At 39.2% G+C, this 23,906-nt stretch overlaps 1 protein-coding gene across 9 annotated transcripts in view; it reads right to left on the bottom strand.

The window, feature by feature from the left end:
* The window catches only part of MCTP2 (multiple C2 and transmembrane domain containing 2), a 247,867-nt gene that overhangs the window by 58,267 nt on the left and 165,694 nt on the right, over positions 1-23,906 (bottom strand). For all 9 annotated transcript variants that reach the window (XM_029236801.1, XM_029236802.1, XM_029236800.1 and 6 more), the window contains one exon: positions 22,069-22,188. In XM_029236801.1, the coding sequence (XP_029092634.1) occupies positions 22,069-22,188 (120 nt within the window). The remainder of the gene's footprint in view (positions 1-22,068; positions 22,189-23,906) is intronic.

The raw sequence follows: 23,906 nt of genomic DNA, 5'->3' as shown, positions 1-23,906 counted from the left end.
AGAATCCTAAAGATGCTACCAGAAAACTACTAGAGCTAATCAATGAATTTGGTAAAGTAGCAGGATACAAAATTAATGCTCTTAAATCTTTTGCATTCCTATGCACTATCAACAAAAAATCTCAAAGAGAAATTAATCTAACACTCCCATTTACCATTGCAACAAAAAGAATAAAGTACCTAGGGAGAAACCTACATAAGGAGACAAAAGACGTGTATGCAGAAAACTATAAGACGCTGATGATAGAAATTAAAGACGATACAGACAGACGGAGAGATATACCATGTTCTTGGATTGGAAGAATCAACATTGTAAAAATGACTCTACTACCCAAAGCAATCTACAGATTCAATGCAATCCCTATCAAACTACCACTAGCATTTTCCACAAAACTGGAACAAAAAATTTCACAATTTGTATGGAAACACAATAGACCTTGAATAGCCAAAGCAATCTTGAGAAAGAAAAATGGAGCTGGAGGAATCAGGTTCCTGGACTTCAGACTATACTACAAAGCTACAGTAATCAAGACAGTATGGTACTGGCACAAAAACAGAAATATAGATCAACGGAACAGGATAGAAAGCCCAGAGATAAACCCACGCACATATGGTTACCTTATCTTTGATAAAGAAGGCAAAAATATACAATGGAGAAAAGACAACCTCTTCAATAGGTGGTGCTAGGAAAACTGGACAGCTACATGTAAAAGAATGAAACTAGAACACTTCCTAACACCATACACAGAAATAAACTCAATGCATTAAAGACCTAAATATAAGGCAAGACATTATAAAATTCTTAGAGGAAAACATAGGAAGAACACTTTTTGACATAAATGACAGCAGGATCCTTTTTGACCCACCACATACAGAAATGGAAATAAAAGCAAAAATAAACAAATGGGACATAATGAAACTTAAAAGCTTTTGCATGCAAAGGAAACCATAAACAAGACAAAAAGAGAACCCTCAGAATGGGAGAAAACATTTGCAAACGAAGCAAATGACAGAGGATTAATCTCCAAAATATATAAGCAGCTCGTGCAGCTCAATATCAAAAAAACAAAGAACCCAATCCAAAAATGGGCAGAAGGCCTAAATAGACATTTCTCCACAGAAGATATACAGATTGCCAACAAACACATGAAAGGATGCTCAACATCACTAATCATTACAGAAATGCAAATCAAAATTACAATGAGGTATCACCTCACACCAGTCAGAATGGCCATCATCAAAAAAATCTACAAACAATAAATGCTGGGGAGGGTGTTGACAAAAGGGAACCCTCTTGCACTGTTGGTGGGAATATAAATTGATACTCTCACTATGGAGAACAGTATGGAGGTTCCTTTAAAAACTAAAAATAGAACCACCATATCACGCAGCAGTCTCACTACGGGGCATATACCCTGAGAAAACCATAGTTCAAAAAGAGACATGGACCACAATGTTCTTTGCAGCACTACTTACAATAGTCAGGACATGAAACCAACCTAAATGTCCATTGACAGATGAATGGATAAAGAAGATGCAGCACATATATGCAATGGAATATTTTTCAGCCGTAAAAAGAAATGAAATGAGCTATTTGTAGTGAGGTGGATGGACCTAGAATCTGTCATACAGAGTGAAGTAAGTCAGAAAGAGGAAAACAAATACCATATGCTAACACATATTTATGGAATATAAACAAAACAAGTGGTTCTGAGGAACCCACGGGCAAGACAGGAATAAAGACTCAGACATAGAGAATGGACTTGAGGACATGGGGAGGGGGAAGGGTAAGCTGGTACAAAGTGAGAGAGTGGCATGGACATATATACACTACCAAATGTAAAACAGATAGCTAGTGAGAAGCAGCTGCATAGCACAGGGAGGTCAGCTCGGTGCTTTGTGAACACCTAGAGGGGTGGTATAGGGAGGGTGGGAGGGAGGGAGACGCAAGAGGGAGGGGATATGGGGATATATGTATACGTATAGCTGATTCACTTTGTTATACAGCAGAAACCAAAACAATATTGTAAAGCAACTACACTCCAATAAAGATGTTTCAAAATAAATAAATTAAAATAATGGGAATTTTCATTGTTTAAGTTGAGTGGAAGTAAACAAGTGATTCTTATTCTTTAAAATGTACACGTATGTGCATGGTTTTATCAACTCCCTTGCATATACAATATATTTTATAATAAAATTTTTATGGCAGGTAACATACCACAGGAAATAATGGCTATGATTCTGCACTGACCTAGGAATGCCTTCCAAAGGCTTGGAATTAAGCGCTCCCAAGCAGCCACTTCTATTGTTTTACAGCTGCTATGAAGGACAAAGAGCTGATTTTGAAAGTGAGGAAGGCCAGGATAGGTGATAAAGAAGAAAAGGAGGAAAGACACCAACCAACAACACACACACACTCACACATCAAAACTATGATGGGTACAAAAATTGGGGGTGATGCCGAGGTCCTGAGCAGCAGTTGTCAGTGTGCTTTTCTCACTTTCTCTATTATCGGCCTTGGGAATAAACGAGTAGCAGCATTCTTCCTAAAAGTCCCACCCCCATGACCCCTGACACCTCTCCCCCACACCTGTACAAATTCCTTTGTAGTCAACAGTGCTTAAAAAAAAAAAAAAATCTGTGGTCTAATACATTTGTAGACACTGCATAAACATAATAGGACATGCAGATTTTTTTTTAACTCTGTCAAAACTTACTACTTGATACTTTTGTTTCCCCATCTTATCTGAGAAGGGGGATACAATTTGTTTTCCCATATCAGATATATTAATGTGTGAAACACTGCTTATTTTACATCAGTTTCAGAAATGGTAGCTACTGTCAGGGGTTACAGATCCAGATGCCCACAGGGGTCAGGGTAAAATATAAAGTACAGGAAGCCCGGGTGTAAGACCATAGGGAGCGTTGGGGACCAGGGTGTGCTCAGATTGTAAACCTTCTCCAAGGGGTCCACCCCCTAACTCAACTTTAGCTGACTGTCATCATGTGAGATTAGGTCTGATGTTACCCAGTATTCTGATTTTTCAAAAATTCATGACAGGAGTGAACTATTGATGCATGCAACTTGGATGGATCTGAAAGCCATTACGCTGAGTGAAAAAAAAAAAAAAGCGCATTTCAAAAGGTTACATAATATAAGATTCCTTCTATATGACATTTGTGAAGTGGCAAAATTATGGTGATGAAGACAGATAAGTGGTTGCTAGGACTAGAGTTGGGGGTGTGTGAACATTAAAGGGCAATAAGAATGAGCTTGTTTGTGATGATAGAACTTTCCTAGAGACACAGGGAATAAGGCGTTGAGAAGGAAAACAATAGACCAGTTCGTGGAAAGACCTGTATGTCATGGTAGTGAGTTGAAGATGCGATCGTAAACTAAATGAGAAGTCTTTAATGGATTTTTTAAGAGAATAAAAATAACAGGATCAGATATTTAACTAGATAATTCTAATAGCAAATTACCCTTAATTATGGGAATGGGGTAAGGAAATGAGAAACTGAGAAAAATTTTAGAAAGAAACAGCAATAGCCCAGGAAAAAGGGCAAAATCACTTTTCTCTGGGATGCTGAGGGGTGTTTTACAGAGAATATAGGCTTTTGTTGGTTCTTTAAACATGGCTTGTAGTTTGGTTAACCACAGGGAATCAAGTGGGGAAATGCCATGGATCTTATGCCCAGTAACATTCAGCCACTTACCAGGAACTACATCTGAGTCCTGGACAAACTTTCAAGTCACTCCTTGTCCCTTTACCCCTTTTGGTTGCCCTCTAGAACTAGCCCATCCATTCCTCTCCCCGTTGGGGTTCTGATACTCAAGATCTGCTGTGTGGAGAGGAACATAGCTTCCTCCTAGATGTCTGACCCTCCAGCCATACACTATGAGCACAGGGAAGCAGATAGAGCAAGCCAAATACCAACAGTCTCTCAAGTTACTAACAACATGTGACTTCTGTATATTTGTAATTACAGCCCTCTCAGCCATTCTCAGGTTTAAATGTCCATAATATATAAACTCTTCCCCCCTCCCCCCAAATGTATGCTAAATTAATTTCTATGCAAGGAACCAGCTCTTGCTTCAGAAATCCTTATCCATCAGAAAGCAACATAAATAGAAGATAGGCATGGTTGTGGTAGGCAGAATAATAGTACCCCAAAGATATCCACATCCTATTCCCCGGACCTTGTGAATATGTTACACTGCAAAGAGAAATTAAGACTACTGATGGAGTTAAGGTTGCTGATCATCTGACCTTAACAAAGGAAGATCATCATGGATTATCTGGTTGAGTCTAATGTAATCAAAGGGTCTTTAAAAGTGGAAGATGGGGGCAGAAAAAGAAATTCCAGAAAAGATGTGAGGGCAGAAGCAAGGTCAGAGTGATGCCATGTGAGGATTGAACCTTGTGCCCTTGCTGGATATGATGCAGGAAGGGGCCATGAGCCAAGGAATGTGGGCAGCCTCTAGAAGCTGGAAAAGGAAAGGGAACATCTTCTCCCCAGAATGGAACACGGCCTTTCCAACACCTTGATTTTAGTGCAGTGAGACCTGTGGTAGACTCCTGACCTCCAGAACAGGAAGATAATAAATTTGTGTTGTCTTAAGCCACTCATGGGTATGGTAACTTGTTACAATAGCAATAGAAAACTAATAAAGTAGTATAATGTAAAAAAGGTGAACACATCTAGGGAAATTATGAAAGGTTTTCTAGACTGACCAGAAAACCAATTTTATACCTTTGGAAGGAACCACTGGGTCTAGGAAATAAATTTTTTCCCAGTCCTTCCCAGTCCAGCCTCCACGTAGGAGGAGGTAAGGGGAAAACAGCACCAATCAAGGAAGAATGACTTTGGCAAACCTCAACTCAGATTGGGTCCAGAACTGTAAAGTCCTTTCCTGCTCTGACCCTCACTTTTCTCCCATCCTCTAACAAAACCTTTGTGCCTCTACATCATGCTCGAGTAACATACATAGAAAGTTTACCAAATCAACATTGATTAACCACCTAGTTTCTTGGGCGTCAGAATATACCACTTTTGGTGTTTATTTGTCATTGCCTTTGACTATTTCTACAAGACATGGAATGATCTGGTCACTTCACTGCGAGTTAAATCAAACTAGGTGTCTTGCCTTCTCTTAGAGTTAGTTCATCAATTAGTTCTAGTTTTGTGTGAGAATGATCACAACTGGTAGTTTATTCCCAATACTTTTGCAGAAAGATACCTGGATTATGTGTTCCCTACTTTTATTATCCTCTGTAACTGTTTGTAATTTTCAAACTGCCAATGTCACAATAACACTAAACTGAACACTTCTAGAAGAATGTAGCTTATTCCATTCTGATTTTAGAGGAAGTCTATACATAAAAAGTCCATAAAATACTAATATTAAATATAAATTGGAGACTTTTAGACTGTATTTTTCTAGACAGAGTTTTTGTTGACATTTATTTTCCCCTTTTGACCGTATAATGGGATTTTTTTAAAAACAGAAAAAAAAAATGATTCTAACTTGTATTTATGCATGCATTCCTTTCTAAATACGTCATCATCTTTTCCCTCTTTTAAATATAAAGTATTTATTAAAATCCCATCATGTTAAGGTTTGTATCATGCTACCGGCCACTCTACACTTTACATTTCTTGATGATTCTAAATAAATGGGAACAAGTCAATCACCTGTAGCCCAATAAAAATCCTCATACCACTCATAAAGGCAGAACAGCTACTTTAAAAAGTAGAAAAGCACTAAACTAAATGAGACAAAGAAAACATGTAATGTGCTGCAACTATTGGCTTTTTCACCCAGAATGATCATCATTCCAGGTCTAGAACCAGACAGTAAATTTCTCATTATGCGTTTTTGCCGAAGGTAGTAATTGAGCAGTGGAAAGTCTGATTTTGGTAAATACACCTTTCAAAGCCACCAACAAATTATCTGCTCTGATTAAAGGATGTTCATGTGACTTTGGTCACATGAACATCAGGCTGCAATTCTGACTAAAAACTTCAACGGACACTTAAGACTTATTCCTTCATCTTCACAGAAAGATTGGATCAGAATGAATACAGGAAAAACGCTCTGGGTAATAAAGCAAGTGTATCTAATTAGCATTAGCACAGGGATGGAATAAAGCAGTTCACTGTATTAAGTTCCTCCACTTGCAGCTTTATTTCTGGCACTCGAAGAAGCAGGGTTGCAATATGTTCACGTTAAGGCTGCAGTAGCTCTTTACATGTTCAGTGTGCTTAAAATAGACTAAGGTGCCTTAATTCGAGAACTCTCCCACAGGGGTTAGTGAGCAATGCTCTTTATAGCAAAGAACAATTCCCTTAGGAATTGGATCAAGAATGTCTTGGATGGTCTCCCATTACTCGGATAGACTACCTATTTGCTTAATCAAAAAGAAAATTGTGCTTGTATCAGAGCCACACATCCTTGCCACTAAAAACAAAACTGATGCCAAGTTTGGATCTTCCTTTCCTTTAAAAATGCTCTTAGGAGTCCTGAGTTTATTTTGATGAGGAATCCAAGCAGCTTTCCGACAAAGCTGAGACATCACTATAAACCGGGAAGGAACACAAAATATGGTCTTTAAGCACGTATGTGCACACATACATACACACATACACTCACACACACACACACACACACACACACACCATTGACATTCAACCAATCTTCTGCTCACCAAAATAATAGTTCAAATCAAAACCCAGCAAGTACGAATTCAATTTTTGGCCTGTTATGTTTAAAATCTGTTGCATCATGTAAGTAAATGTTCCCAAAACAACCACCAAAATTCCTGGAACAACAATGATCCTATTTAAAGATGCTGTGTGAATTTTAATGTTTTTCCTTTCAAACAAAAAATAATAAGTTTGATGACATGAATAGAAAATAAAGTCTTCCTCAGCTTTTTTAGGATCAGATTCATTTAAGCACAGAATGAAAATATTTTAAAAGGCCCTTTAAAATCCAAGAGGCAGATGTTCAGGTAAAAGCAAAGCCAGGGGGCTGTTTATTTTAATAAAGCTATTATATGTGCTGCTCCGAATTAGGAGTGGCACTGAGACTAGGGCATGTCTAAACCATCACCACCTGTTTGCCCTGAAAAATCAATTAAAGTCACACTTTCATAGCACGGCCTTTCTAACCAATAAAACTTAGACAGCTTCATCGTGAGACTTGAGTTGCTCGGAGGGAATGTACTTGAAACCCAAACCCTTAGTCTCACATTCCTGCCCTGCTTGCATTCATATAAACGAACCACAGTAAAACTAGCCTTCAGGGGCAGTGGTAGAAATCAGAGGGAGAAAGAGACGAAAACAGGAGAGAAAGAGAGAGATTCTGACTTCTATTGGTTTCATACTGAGAATCATACCTCCTTTTGGTGAATTCCTTCTTCAAAGGCTCTTTTTTCCCCCCTTTTCGTTTTTTATCCTTCAGAACAGAATCCTGTGCTACATTTTCTGTGCAGTAGAAGAGATCCAACTTTGCCAGTTGAAAGCAAGGGCAGGAAAGCCATCCCAAGTGTTTTAGTAATTAAACGAATATGCATAATGAACCATATGCCCAAAGGGCCTGTTCTTCATGTGGGCCAGATTTTTGTTTGAATTTTTAATTTTTATATACAGATGAAACATTCAGTGTAATCTACCAACAGTGCAAGGGAACATACAATAAGACGAAGTGTGAGGGACAGTCTACATAGGAGCAGGAACGAGAGACACTGGAGAAATTCTCTCCTGAAGATGTTGATTCCAATGTGTTTTTCCCCCTCTAGCAATAGTTCTCGTCGTCTGCTCAGTCTTCAGGAGACACACATAACGCATACACTGACAGCTTTACACAATATGAGTAAAATACAGTGCCGTCAGCTGAAAAGTGTGAAAATCCTGTGGGACAAACAAGGATTTCTTAAAAAAAAAAAAAAAATCCGTCTACACCCATCATTCAGACTACCATCTTGAATCACAGGGAATCCTCCCAAGTCTCTTTTGGAAGCTACATAAATATATTGCAGGCTCTAGGCCACATATATTAGCAATTTGAACCGATCTAAGAGGAATTCTTACCTCTCAATGATGCAACTGCACATGGTGGGCAGAATATGCTCAGGGTGAAATGCAAGCTTGCCCTCCCCACTCCTACAGAAAGGCAGACTATGAATGTAAGGAATGCAATATCGTATCTGCAACATACAGATTCCCGGGGTTTCCTAAACTCCCATCATGGAAGAATTGGTAAAAGCTTCCTTCAAGCTTTTCAGTGTCATTCAGAAAATACTAAGTTAAAATCAAAGCAATGTAAGAGATACACAGTCTGATAAAATTATATCTCAGCTTCCAGATACCACAGAGGAATGAGTAAGCATTCTTTAATGCAGAGAGGAGAGGTTTTTAAAAATGTGTTTGCACAACGTATGAAATGTATAATGATGGTCTGGACAAAGTTATCAGGTCCTACGTGTGGGTCAGTCTTGTACGTGCCTACTTTAGGATAAACATTTCAGAATGGAGTGTGTGTGTGTATGTGTGTGTGTGTGTGTGTGTGTATTGGTGGGCGAAGCAGCACAGAGGAAATGCTAAAGTCCACTATTCTTTACTTCTTTAACGGAAATAACTTCAATGCAAAATGCCACACTGGCCCTTATGTCACTGAGAAAAGATTATGAAAACAAACCTAATCAAAAGTCAAAGTGAAGCCTTGGATTTCTTTCAGCCTCCCTTTTTGAACGTGGATATGCTGTTGTTTTCACAATGTAAACACCAGAGATGGAATGCAAAGCATTTAAAGAGCAAGTCATAATGGAGCTGTAAATAACATCTCTCCTTGCTTTCACTATTAATTCAGAGTTTATGCCTTTGACACTGGCGAGGCTAATTGATCTAGTGGTCTCAGTGGAAAGACAGATAAACTTCAACTGCAGGCAGAAGACAAAAATTGACAAGGAGCATCACCTTTCCTGACTGTTTAAATCCTTTAAGGAAGTGTCGGAGCAATTAGAGAGGGAGTGTAATCTTTGCAGAGTGCATTAACACTCATCTGACCTCCCAGACAATAGATCAGACCTCAGACACATAATGCTTCCCTAAGGCTTTTTAGCCAGTGTATTTGATCTCTTAGTCACTGCGTGTGTGTGACTCTAGGTATCGTCCATGTAGAAGGCATTATTCATTAGCACTACTGTCCACTGGCTCCAACACTGGACGGCAATCAAGCAAAAAGCAGGAAAATCACCATAATCCACAGTATTCAGTATTTCCTGTATCCAGTATTTCATGTATCTTTAAGATGGGGGGCGAGGGTGAGTCCAGACTTCTGGAAAATCATCTTTCACCATTCTCTTATTAGTTTTTAAAGCTACAGACTTCGCTCTGTAAAAGTGAATTAGTTACATTAATCTGAATAGGTCACTGATGAGCATCCGGTGTGTGTGGCAGGGGTGGGGCGTGGAGGGGGGAGGCGACCTCCAACACACTGGATGCTTTTTGTCTATAAAATGAACTTTGGAATAGATTTGTTGAGAAAAAGCACCATGGGTGATAAACAACACTGTGATATGCAAAAGAAGGCAAAGGGGGGAAATCAAATAAACTCCTTGCACTGCAAGCTTTTAAATCTTCATCTATCCTGCAGGTTACGCAGCAGGACACACTGGTAAGGCAATAACCTATTTCCTGATGAACACATCCTGTTCCAACTGCTAATCTCACAGTGGAAGCTTGGCTTTTACCATTCATTATAAACATTTTCAAGAACTGCTTACCACGATATATTTTTTAATGGATTAGATTTTGATCAGTTGCTAACAGAGCACAGAATTGAATATCCTTTATGTGAAGGCAGCAAAACAGGTTTTCCGAGGGTCTGACTTGCTTTCCACTCTTCCCCCTCATGAGTAATTGGAATAGCAATTGAAACAGAATATTAGAAGGCTAGAAGGTTTCTTTTCTTTTCTCTTTTTCCCCCTCTTCTATTATAAGAAATTCTGTATTCGACGGTACAGTATACAAGACCTTATTGGTTTTGAACGTCACCATAAGACTTAGTGAAATGTTCAGGAGACAAAGACTGAATTTCACGTAATTTGCTCAAGACCATCACAGTTGTCTGTTGATGACACTCAACATCTAAAGCCTAAAGCATTTAAACCAAAATAATTACATTTTCTAGAATCAAGGCAGTTCCCCCTTGAAAATGTGCACTGCAAAGGTTTTTTAAATGAGGCTACATGAAAAGATGAGAGCTGAAAATTAGCTTTATGTTTAAGCAAATCACTTTAGAGTTTGCATCTTTGAACACAAACTTAAGAAAAAATGGCAAGTGAAAACATACATTCACAATAAGCAATTTAAGAACTTTTGAACCTCAACTAGCAGGAAAGAAAGATCTACTGAATGTTTTAACTTTGCTTGAAGAAAGCCTAATATCTAAAATAAAATAATTGAAAAAGTGTTATCATATCCACTATGCAATTTCTAGTGTTTTCAAACAAACTGTTTATGTTGCCTTTTTATTGTTGGGTAAAATAAATAGCTTTCAAAGAATTTGTGATTCCTCTCAGATTAAAACTAACCTTCAACAATTAGCTAAGGAAGGAAATGTCCTCTGGAAGCAACTGATTTGATACTCTGATACACAAGCAAACACTGACACACATACACCCACACAGCGCTACCCTTATACAACTTAATACTCGATAGCAAAAGATTTTATGAACCTAACTAATGGCACAGGCATCAAATTTTAGCTATATGTTAAAAAAAGTAAAATTAAAATTTAAAAAAACAGGCTTAAAATGGTTATTTTTCATATAAAATCTAGACCAGCTCGGCAATAACCTAGATCTCATCTCTTGTGCATAAAGATGAAACGCCATAAAATATCTGAGAAAATTTTTATAAAAACAGAGATTACACAACATGGAAATTTGAATTTTTTCTAATGTAATGATTTCGGCTTGTGGATGACTGTATCAAATTAAAAATAAATTACTGAAATTAAAATCCCCAAGAAACAGTGCACAGAAATTTACTTTGGGATTTTTATCATTTATGAGATTCTATCGCCACCTGCAGGACTGTCTTTAAGTAAACTCCAGCAATGGAAAGGCTATTTGCTATCCCTTCTTTTTTTTTTTTTTTTTTTTTTTTTTTTTTTGTGGTACGCGGGCCTCTCACTGCTGTGGCCTCTCCCGTTGCGGAGCACAGGCTCCGGATGTGCAGGCTCCGGATGCGCAGGCTCAGCGGCCATGGCTCACGGGCCCAGCCGCTCCGCGGCACGAACGCGTGTCCCCTGCATCAGCAGGCGGACTCTCAACCACTGCGCCGCCAGGGAAGCCCTATCCCTTCTCTTTTCCCTTTTCCTTTCTCTCCTCTTCCTCCTCCTCTGCCCCCCTCCCCCTTGTATATGTTCGTGTGTGTGTGTATGCACATGCACAGAATTTCCTGGAAATCAATTATTTTTCTCTTGGAATGTGTACATTACTAAAAGTCTAAAAATCATGAAATGCAAAATAAAATGTATGGAAAGAGGTATAGGCGACTGAGGCCACAGGTGGCTAATCTTTTTAACAGCTAAACACACATCACATTTTCCTATTTTGCAAAGTAGAATCTGGAGCACAAATTAGCCTATAGAAATTTCCTTACCGGAAATGTGAGGACTTCAACGGTTTCCAAGGAAAGCCACTTTTGCTATGGAATAACTGACAATAAAGTTTATAATTGCATGTACCTGGCTTATACCAGAGCAGAAGAAATGTTGCTATTGGCAAATTCATGCTTAGTATTCTGTTGCTCTTTAAACAAAAGATAAATGTGAGACAGTATTTCACTAAAAGTGTGATTGTAGCCCAATAAAGTAAGAACAAGTTGAACAGCAGAAGTCAAAACTTAAACACCCAGAACATGCAAGCAGATTATCACCATCGTCCTCACGCCGTCATCTTGAGCGGCAGCAGCACTATCCCTCAAGCCTTAATGAGGAAGATTCGTCTGCTGTAAGAAAAGCCCACATGAAGTAACAGATATTACACATATTTGTTCCTCCAGGGCATATTACCCCTCTGAGTAGCAGCTCTCCAGACTTATAAAATATTTTCCAAACGTAAGACTTGCAGAAAAGTATGTTTTAAAAAACATGTTTAATAACCCAATCTGCGGACACTGTTTAGATACAGCTCATGCTCATGAACTAAAACCATAATTGCAAAATTTATGACCACAAAAGCCACACACTGTAAAAATGGTATAAGGACTGAAAATCCTCTGTTCTAACAGGCCAGGAGAAAAATCACTTTCCCGAAGCCTTCAGTTTCTTCCCCCGTGAGTGAACGTAAAGACCCTCTGACTTAACATTCTATAGCTCCATGCTTTTCCAGACTTAAAATCGTAGCCATGGAGGTCTCAACACCAATTGAGCTAATAAGTATATTTCTTTCTTTTTATTTTTCCCTGACAAAGTGAAGTATCCCTGGCAACGAGTGGAAACAAAAAAAATTCTAAAGCTAGGCCAGATATAGAAAAGTCATTTTAAAGGGCTAAAAAACATGGATTTGGGTTATAAGAAAATCCCAGGGAGACTAAAACAGCCTGTAAACACTGTACAGGAACATCGTTTAAATGATGACATAATGAACTGGCTGTTTGATTTAATTGTCTTCCTATCTTTTTTAATAAAATTGGGAGCTACAGTCCAATGAAAACTACCCCCTCCAAATTAGTGCTGTTATTTCAAAAACCAATGATACAACTCCAAGCTCGGCAGAGAGGTAGCAAAACACAACTTCCTGAATTATAAATCAAATGGCAAAAGTAAGATACAGTATAGTAAACCCTAACCAGACCACAAAGAAGGTTTCTCTCCATAAACATCCATAAACATCAGATCAGGCAGCTAGAATGATTACCAGGCTCTCTTGTAACTGTCATCTGTGGTGGGTCTAATTACAGGCTGTCCGGCAAGCATGCCCGCATCACACAGCAATAAAAGGGCCAGCGGCTTGCCAAGCCCAGTCAGACAACGGAGAGCACGCGCCACCTGATGGGGAGCCCCAAAGATCAGCCAGAGAGACTAATAAAGATGACAGCTTCCAAACAAATGACAAAGCTCGGACCACCAAAAAGGCAATATCAAATTAGCCCGAAATGTAAGTGCTGAGCATGGTTCTTCAACAGATCAAAACTGAAGCAGGAAATGGGTCCTGACTGTTTTCAGACACACCAGCACTCTATTCCTCCCTTCCAACCCTCTCTCTTTTATTTCTAAATCTTCTTTTCCATTTTTGCATCAGACAAAATGTTTGCACATCCAGGTGTCATATATAGCAACAGATGGAGTCGGGGGGAAAGCACTCAGCTCTGTAAGAATCAAAAATAAATCCCTCCAGATTCAAGGCTGTTGATCTGGGTTAGAGATTTGCCAACCCCCCTCCTCCAAGTTTGCTTACTGTTGACTGTCTTTTGGACATTTTGCTGCAAATTAGCACCATCAACCCCCCCACCCAGCCACCACGGGCAGGGTCGAGAAAAAGGTGGGAAAATGCACATCAGAAAAGATTATGATTAAGTTGTTCAGTTGTCTTTGAATTTTACCCTCTGGTGGGGTCATAGATTGCTATGGTCAGAGGAGTAGTTGGAATACAAACAAACAGTATCTGGTAATAGATGGTCTGCATGAGTTCCAGTATTCTTCTAAGAAGCATTGATTAGATGTCTGCAATGTACTCAGCACCATCGTAAGCGGTAAGGACGTACACACAGATAAAAGACTGGGTCTCTGTCATTCAATCTGTAGCTCACAATGTCTTAACATAATCCTTCAATCATATGGCTACGTTACACTGAATGATTTTTTTAGCATATGACATTAACCTGAAATATTAAAATAAAATCCCTCCTATTTTGATATAAAGAACTTAATTTATTAGGTCAAACATGAAAAGTACTATCACAGCCTTAAAGGTACAATCACACAATTTGGAATTTGGTGGTTCCATGCACATTGATCAGCCCTAGAGATAGTTGACCCTTGTACATTAATTACATGACACAGAATACAATTGTCTGCATGTCTACCCCATTCTCGAACAGGTCCTCCACATCCTTTGCAATGAAACAGCAACTCTGTGTGTGTGTGTTTGTGTGGGTACCTGTACCCACTTCAGTGAAGCTTTCAGCAACTCTGTGTGTGTGTTTGTGTGTGTACCTGTACCCACTTCAGCGAAGCTTTTCTCTGAGTTAGGAGAGCAACACCCTAACCTCCCAATAGTTATATCAGCTAATAATTCCTACCCACATTTGTAGCTCACTTTATATGTTTAAAATAGTTCCATGCTTATTATTTAATTTGCTCTCCAAAGGGCAAACTTAATTTTTCTTATGGTATGCTTTATTAAGTAAAAGTTTACTGCTTTGGTTTCAAATATAAGAGGAGGACAGTGGAGGGAAGCTGGGGGAGAGAAAGAAAGGGTGCAGCAAAGGAGGTGGAGAGGGATACTGGGGAGAGGCTGGGAGGCTGGCGGATGGGGTGAGAAGGGAGAGAGAGGGAGAGATGAAGGGGGGAAGAGAAGAAAAGAGGGGAGGACGACAGATGGTCGGATGACTTACTATGATCATTTCATCTCTGTATCTCAATATCTAGCAGTGTATGAGACACTGGACAAACAATGATTGTGGAAAGGGAGGGAGGGAGGGAGGGAGGAAGAGGGGCAAGCTTGAAGGAGGCAGTGAAGCACTGGTTTGGTCAAGGAGGGACATGATCACTGAAGTCTTTCCTTCATCTAAGATTTAAGCTCCTAAATTCAGGATCAAGTTCAAATTAACAGTAGGGTATCTCTGGACAGCAGAGAGAACTAGACTGAGTTCTCTGGAATCTGTAAAGGACAATGGCTCCTAACCAGAAAATTCACAGAAGGCAAAAAATGTGTACTTGCAAGTACATCTCAATAGAAAGCTTAGGAAAGGCAGCAGGTAGAGACAGAGAGTCTCCATACAGGGCCTGGACCTATCAGAACCATTCACTTATTACCCAGCAGGGCCGTGTGAAGACTGACAACATATGCTATTCTGGGATTTTAAAACATGAAGATCTAATGCTTACTATTCAAAATTGGGATGCTCCAAAATACCAGCTGATTTCATTCAGTATAGCTAGGATTCTGCCTGGAAATGCAATTCAATTATAAAGTTGAAAATATAATCATGAAATATACTAAAATAGCTAAGAGTGTCCTTTTAAATTTTCAATAGATAATCTTTTAATGCAATTACTGTAATTTTATTAAATGGCATAATTAGTTAATGCCTGAGAAGTTGTCAATAGAAGGTGCAATTATGTTGTAAAAAAATTATAATCACAATGTGCAATAATGGATTGTTCTTATGGAAAAAAATACTGAAAAAGAACTTTAAGGTATTTTTTAAAGTATGTTAGGTAGTCCACTGCGAAAAGGAAGATTTGGGAAATCATTGTACAAATGTTAAATAAAACAAATAATAAACTGGCAAATATTTTAAGCATTTAATGTAATATATTTATATATTTTTGCATGTAAGTATATATATGTAACATTTAAGATGCCTAAAAAATTTTCTCCAGACAAAATGGTGACTGTAACTGTGGATTTTTTTTCAGTTTAACCGTTAATCTTTAAGCAGCAACTGCACAAACACCCACCAAACAGGCAGTGATGCCCACTGTGCACATCCGATTGTGACTTCTGGAGGATGTGGAAACAGCCACCAAAAGTTGAATCAAATGCAGTGCATCTAGTTGTGAATAAACTGGTGATAGAATTTTTTTTTAAAAAAAGAAAAATTTTTAGACCCAGTTAACACATAAATATCTAAAGCATCAAAAAGACAACTGACCAGCACTATTTAAATCGTCCAATCTGAAAACAAAACATTCAGTGTAATTGTCATCTGTACCAAAGTAAGTTCAATCTGAATGTCCTGTGGGCCACAGAAGGGATTATAAACAGGGACACTCCGCAAGGTCTCATGAAATTTTTATCAAATCTTTCTTAGGAAACTTTCAGCAGCGAAACTTTTTGCTTCCCAAATGCCCTCTGCTTCTGAGTGTTTTGTGTGTGTGTGTACGCACATATGTGTGTGATGGAAGGGTTCGTTCTGTTACAGTTGTTATTGTTTTTAAGTTCAATGTGAAATCATTTCACACTTCTCAAAATCCTAGGATCCCTAAAAGCTAAGAATTCTATATATGTTAAATAGGGGCTATCACTAAGAAAGTGGAGAATTGTATTTTAACCTTATTGGGGAGCGGGACAGTTGATTGATGCTTTAAATTATGTATCATATTGCAGGCCCTGTCAACTCTGAAGAATTAATTCTTCATTTTCTTACAATCCAAAAATGCAGGAAAAAAAGTCACAGATGTTAAAAGCATAGCTTTATGAAAATACCCATTGATATATGGTAGACTTAGATTGCTTTTTAACATCAAAGGTCCCAGTAAAATTTTAATAAATAAGGAATCCATCAATGCCCCCATAGACTCCTCTCCCTCAACGCAAGAGGCGAGGGCCTTAAAGAGTGGTGGAAAACCAAACTACATAAATGCAATCCTTTTTTGTAGCACTGGGAGACCTTTGCTATTAAAATAATTTTCTGATGATGCCAACTGTCAAGTAAATGTTTCCTGTCATATGAAAAAATTTATGCCATAATATAACCTTAGGTCTTTTTATAGACAATATTTGGGGCTTGTATATAAAGTACAATTACCCAAGAGAAAAACAAATCAAAAAGACTCATACAGATGATTGCTTCTACAATACAAATACTACAATGCAAAATTATCTTTTGAAAACAAACTCAATTCCTCTTATCATCAAATAACGTATTTGCACTAGACATGGGAATATATTGTACAATAGAGCACCCTTCCCACAGTAGAAATATGAGCCAATTTCTCCGAAGGCCACTGTTTTAAGATATTTTGTAGTAATTTACTAATGTACATAGTTACTCATTTCCACTACTAGCCCTTATTCTGAACAACCTGGAACTCCTGAAGATCTGAAAACTGCAGATTCCTTCCATGGCTCCTTCCTTTAGCTGTTTTCACTCTTCACTCTCCCCTTGAAAGCCCTTCAACATCATCTAAGAGCTTCCTCCAAAAGAGGGAAAAGATAACTCAGACCTCAATTTGGGGCTTAGCCTAGAACCAAGCACTGAGGTTTTCCAGACCATCAAGCTGAATTCCACGGATGTCATAAGCATGTGATTCCCACGGTCTGGGCTGTTCCCCAAAGATGCCAGAGACATTTCTACCTTTCACTTCTTTAATTTTACTCCATCTCTTGTGAATATAATGACTATGTCTGAGAATTATTCTTACCCATATAATAAGGATTTCTTTCTCCCAAAGCATCTTGGAATAGGCTTAACTTCCATTTATAACATCTAGATATTATACATATCTGAAATGACTCATATGGTTGTCCCTAGAGCCATTATATCTATCTAAATACAAGGATCGTGATCACTGAATCCTGGGCGTCAATGACAGGCAGTGTAGCCCAATGTTTACATGCATGGACTCTAAATCCTGATGGTCTGGGTTTAAATCTCAGCTCTGTCTCTTAAAAGCATATAAGCTCTGACACTTTAACCTTTATTTAACTTCTATGGGCTTATTTTTCTTATTTGTACAAAGAAGGAAATACTGATCCTGGCATCTACGTCAGCAGCTTGTTATGAGAATTAAATGAATGAACACTTATAGCGTGCTTTAGGACAGTACCTGACACATAGTAATCACTGAAACAACAAAAGCCATTAATTATCCCTAGAGTTCAAAGCCTGTGACTGGGAATGACCACGGGCATGTATACAAAATACCACGTATATTTACAAATCCATTCATAGGGAAATATACAGATGCGCTTCTTCTAGGCATGATGTTTCAGTTATAGGCCTCTGTCCATAAGTTGATATCTTATATTCATTTATCTTTCAATTGGAAAAACTGAGAATGTGAACTTTTGAGTGAAAAACAATTATCTTTAGCTTAAAGCAAGTAAAGCTGAGAAAACACATTAAAAAAAAATCTAGAAAACTTAGAGGAAGGAGAAAGACTCAAAAGAGGTAATGACACGGGGAGGGGGAAGGGTAAGCTGGGATGAAGTGAGAGAGTGGCATGGACATATATACACTACCAAATGTAAAATAGATAGCTAGTGGGAAGGAGCCGCATAGCACAGGGAGATCAGCTCGGTGCTTTGTGACCACCTAGGGGGTGGGATAGGGAGGGTGGGAGGGAGACGCAAGAGGGAGGAGATATGGGGACATGTGTATATGTATAGCTGATTCCCTTTGTTCTAAAGCAGAAACTAACACACCATGTAAAGCAATTATACTCCAATAAAGATGTTAAAAAAAATTAAGCCTATAGAAGTATGATTTGGAATCTGACTACTCTAAACAAGTCCACATTCAGTGACCTACTGTATAGCACAGGGAACTATATTCAATAACTTGTAATAACCTATAATAGAAAAGAATCTGAAAAAGAATAGACATATATATATGTATAACTGAATCACTTGGTTGTACACCTGAAACTAATACAACATTGTAAATCAACTATACTTCAATAATAGTCCACTTTTAATTTCTTACAATAACAATGAATTAAACAGTATATAGTAACAGTCACGTGGCAGGTGTCAGGAAATGGAAGATAACTTTCTTCTCTTAGTATTGGGAGAACAACCACCCACGTTAAGTGGAGAGGGGATTAATCCTCTGGTGGGGGAGGTTAATGCTTAGACAGTCTAGCAAGATAAATTTTCTCATGTTTGTTCATCCACTTCTGACCGGACACCACAGGACCTAGATCTTAACAGGATGCTTTCCTTTAACTCCTGCTTTCAACAAGATACGATATATTCATACATACATCCACAGGATCCCTTAGAAAATGTATGGCTTGCTTTCATAAAGTCTTAAGATTAACAACCAGAATATACTAAACATGATCCTATAACATTCCTGCTTTGTATCAACTGAAAATAGAAACATGAACATGATGTTAGTAAAGCAATTTCATGTTACCTGACAAAACAGAAGTGAAAAATTCCTATGTTTCTGCCCTTAGCTTGTGGTGCTGTACCTCTAGGGGAAGGAAAAGCCCCAATGGAGACGGGTTTAGCCAAAACGGTTCTTTTCACACCTGTGCAGTGAACCCTCAAAGAGCACTGATCCTAATTTCTAATAGAGAAAGGCCTTCACATGCAGTCCTATTGTTTAATAAATTCTTGGCTTAAGACCTTGCTTCAGACCAGCACGAAATTGCTCTGCCCCTGAAATGCCAAGGCAAGTGGACGAAGCATGAACAAAGTACCACATGGATGAATAAAGACCCAGAGCAGCATTCTGTCCTCAGTAGATCATAGGAGAACATCAGTGTGTACTGTACCACCAAGACAAACCCAGTGTTCTCAGTAGTGGAGTGAGGGAGCGAAGCCAGGCTTCAGCATCACAGTCTCCCCGTTCCTCCCTCTCTGGCCCAGGTCACCCAAGGATCCAACATTCTTCAGAAAGACAACCCTGAACAGAGTCCTACACAGTCAGGGGCACAGCCAGTGGCAGCCCACAGGCTTGGAATCACCCATCAGCACTCCACAAGCAGCTAGCGTTAAGTCTGTGAGCAAGAGCCATGAAAGCAAAAATGTTTTCTGAAAAATATGAAGGCTTGGCTACCCATGATCTTATTAAAGAAAATAAGGGAGGCTACAATGCATTTTTTATTTTACCCTAAAATGTATTTTCTTTATATGTTCTCGCTTTAAGAGCAGAAATAGTTTTGGAGTGACCATCATGATGGTAGCAACAAAAACATTCTCTAATGAAATGACACATCATCAGCTTAGGGAGGGGAGATACCTACGTCTCTACATCTGCAGTATCTCTGAGATCCACCATGGCTGGTCAAAGTAAATGTGAGATAAACATTCAAAAGTAGAGTTTCAAAGGAAAACAGAAAACTAAGTGTATCTGAATGAAGCTGTCTTTATTTCAGTACCTTCAGGACAACCTAGAGAGAGAAAGAACGGATGCACAGGTGTCCCCCATCCACACCTGCAGTGGGGCCTCCCACCGTCTCATAAACTCAGGTACCCTTGCAAAATTACATTTTGGCACACCAGCAAGAAGAGCACTCTTCTATCTTTCATTCCTTGGGCCTTAGGGATTTTAAAGGAGGATGTGCTAGCCTGCCTCTGGCAGCCAGCCTGGCAGAGGGCTGTGCGGTGCGGCGTCAGCAAGGAGGGTCCACTCAGGTCCCAGGCCATGCAGAAGTGGCCCCAATGCCAAGGCTCCCTTCCCGATTAGAAGCCCCCTCTATGAAACAACTTATTTCTATTCATTGTTGTAATCTTTCTTCAGATCAGGCTGACAGCCCATTAATCATTTCTGTCATCCCCCTACATAATCCAGTGCAACAGATCTCTGTTTTTCTAAAAATCTCAGTGCCAGAAACTAAGCTCAAGAAAGAGGAAATCCTTCTTCCTCCAAGGGACTGGCCGGGGTTGCTGACTGGAAGAAGCCACCAATCATGTTGACTTGCCTCGTTTGCCCAGAATCACACAGAACATTCCCTGGAAAGTTTGTAGAGAGGATTCAGGTGGGAAACAGAGGCAGGGAGGCTGAAGAGGAACCCAACATACGAAGCCCCCAGCTGAGGAGAATGTGAGAAAGGGAAGTGGATAAATCAGTGCCAAGTCAAAGGCAGACAGGGATTAATAAAATCCTTCTTAATTTTGTTATCAAGCCCAATTGTTCCAGCAACTTTAAAACAAAGAAAAAGTATATTAAACGCCAAGGCTGCAGCCATCACAGGGCTTCTACCTCCTGAACCAATGAAAAACTAACATTAACTAAAGATAAAACAAAGTGCTAAAATGGCTAAGAAAAAGCCTCTTATGGAGCCAGTATACAGCTTGCATAATAAAGGTGGGAGTGACCTCCAACCCACTGACCTCTGGAACTGATTTTTTTTTTTTTTTTTTTAATGTGGATAAGCCTGGTGGGTAAGAGAGAGCATGGATGATAGAAACCAGAAGACAAAAGAGCCGTGATCATGACTCAACCACTCACACATCGTATTAGGTCCTACTGTGATCTTTGCACAGTGCAGAAGTTAATGGCATAATACAAAAGGCACAAGATTAGCAGTCGAGCAAATTGGTTTCTCCTCCCGTGCCTGACGCTACCAATCTGATCAATGACAAGTGCCTTTAGAGATGAGGGAGGATGCCCAGAGATGTAAAGTGAGGACATTATGCTAACTTTCAAGTCCTTACAAGATTCTTGGACTCTCTGGTTGACCTAGGTGGTTTTAAGATCTCATGCAGTTCTGAGATTCCGTGATTTTATTATGCTCATAAGGAAAGGCCAACTATTATTATAAGAATGTATTTCACAGACAGTGGTTCTCCTTTGTGGTGTTGAGTCAACCTGTAATGTGGAGTAATCAGTTACGTCTCAAGAGGTTTGATCTGAACAAATGTTTTTTTTATACCGAAGTTTGCCAATGATTTACTTAAAACATAAATTAGAACGATTTAGTCTTCATTTAGTTATGTGATTTTTCAACTGCCATTTTTCAGAAAACACTGGACCTCATGAGTGCAGAAGGAGACAAACACATTGTGGGTACTATACGAATGGTTTATAATAACCACCACAAAAACATTTAAAAATGCATAGAACATTGGCTCTCTTTACCTTATCAAGAGATGGTATATAAGTATGATTTGGGTAATTGAAGGGATTTCCAAGGGTAAATCTGACAAGTATGGTCTTGGAAAGACACCTCCTACATAATCTCCTATGTCATAATATATTTTAGAAAGATGAATGACTATCCTTTTTTTTAAAGTTTCCTTACCAGTGTAAACTTCAGCTATGTTGAATGTGCCTCATTCTGCTTCACGTAAGTAAAATAAAACCCATCTGCACTTGGACTTGGGACTCAGAAGCAAATAAGTTGAACATAAAAAAGGAAGCTTACCACGAATGCTACTGTACTTCTCAATGTGGATTCCCACTGGAAGCAGCTTGTAAGGAACTGTACTATATTCCAGACTGTCATGGTGAGTCTTTTCACTCGGTCTACATCTCTTGATAAGATCTGATTAAAAAAATGGAAAACAGAGAACTAGGTTTAAACACTCCAAATATTCTCTTTAGATCAGACAGCTTGGTCATTTAAATTATATTCTGTATAACTGCCAATGAACAAAACAGTAAAAATGAAGAGTCCTAATACTTTCTCTAAAGTTCATTTTTAAACTATGATCATCCTGGGAGGAAAAGAAAATCCAATGCATTTTATAGCTCCTTTGAAGGAGAATAGGCTGTTTCAATAATGTTCAGCACAAAACTGAGCTGGTAAAAAATACAGCAGTCAGGGGACTTCCCTGATGGCGCAGTGGTTAAGAATCCACCTGCCAATGCAGGGAACACGGGTTCGATCCCTGGTCTGGGAAGATCCCCCATGCCGTGGAGCAACTAAGCCCATGTACCACAACTACTGAGCCTGTGCTCTAGAGTCTGCGAGCCACAACTACTGAGCCCATGTGCCACAACTACAAAAGCCTGAGCATCCTAGAGTCCACGTGCCACAACTACTGAGCCTGCGTGCCGCAACTACTGAAACCCACGCACCTAGAGCCCGTGCTCCACGACAAGAGAAGCCACCAGTGAGAAGCCCGCCCACCACAACAAAGGGTAGCCCCCACTCGCCTCAACTAGAGAAAGCCCGCACACAGCAACAAAGACCCAACGCAGCCAAAAAACAAAACAAAACAAAACAAAAAACCAGCAGTCAGGCATGTGAAATGTGTGTGTGTGTGTTTGAGAGAGACAGAATGGAATGAGGGACTATGTTGCTTAGTTTGGAAGGAAATGGGTAGATTTACAGTAGAAATGTACATGTACTCTAGCTCATCTAATCCAGAAGAAAAAGTCTATTCTATAGGAAAGTAAAGCTCTGGAAAGGAAATCCAGCTCTCCTACCTCTTTGCTGTGTGACCTTGGGCCAGTTTCTTAACCTTTCTCTTATTCAATGGGGTTGATAGGAGTGCTAACCTTGTAGGTTGTGGAGAGAATTAAAGGGCTTAGAAGAGAGCCTGGCACATACTAAGTGATTTTAAGTATTTGTGTCATGAGCACAAGTTTCAACTTTATAAAAATCTGGGGACACTTAGTGCTGAGAGGAACTTGGGGAGAAACCTAACATGCCCCAGGGTCTCAGCCCCCAAACCCCCGGTGCTCTCAGATCCCAAAGCCACCCAACGCGGAGGTCCTGTTTGGCAAAGGAAATGTCTTTTCTCCCAGTTGTAGGTAGATTCATTTCAATTTGTTTGCAAAGCAGCTGTGCCACCTACCTCAACTCAGGTTTTAACTTTCAAGTAAACAGAGCAAAAGGCAATAATAACAACAATAATAAAGCCATTTACTCAGATTACACAAAATAAATATTACACTCAATGTTACGCAGACCAAAACAAAACATTTGGATGCCCCCTTCAGAAGAGGTTTAAGGCCTTTCCCGAGTGTGTCCAGAAGTTCATGGGAAACCAAAGGATGATAAGATGCCTTTATATTTAACTTGCTTTCTGTAATCCACAGCTGCTCACCCCACAGGAAGTGGTGGAAGTAATAAACACTTTAAAAAGGGGACACTTTGTTCTTTGCTACACAACTGAAGAGGGACAGTAAGTACAGAGTGAAATCCTGAACTGTGTCTGAATAGGACAGGGAGGGGCTCTGAAAAGAACTGTAAAGGTCATGTTAAAAAAAAAATAAAATGTGAAACTTCCTCTACTTGGCCCTGATCTTCACTTT

Source organism: Monodon monoceros, unplaced genomic scaffold (assembly GCF_005190385.1).
Source record: "Monodon monoceros isolate NGI ecotype Baffin Bay Population unplaced genomic scaffold, NGI_Narwhal_1 Super_Scaffold_21, whole genome shotgun sequence".
Lineage (NCBI taxonomy): Eukaryota > Metazoa > Chordata > Mammalia > Artiodactyla > Monodontidae > Monodon > Monodon monoceros.
Note: the sequence above shows the minus strand (reverse complement) of the source record. Positions and strands in the feature narration are given on the sequence as shown.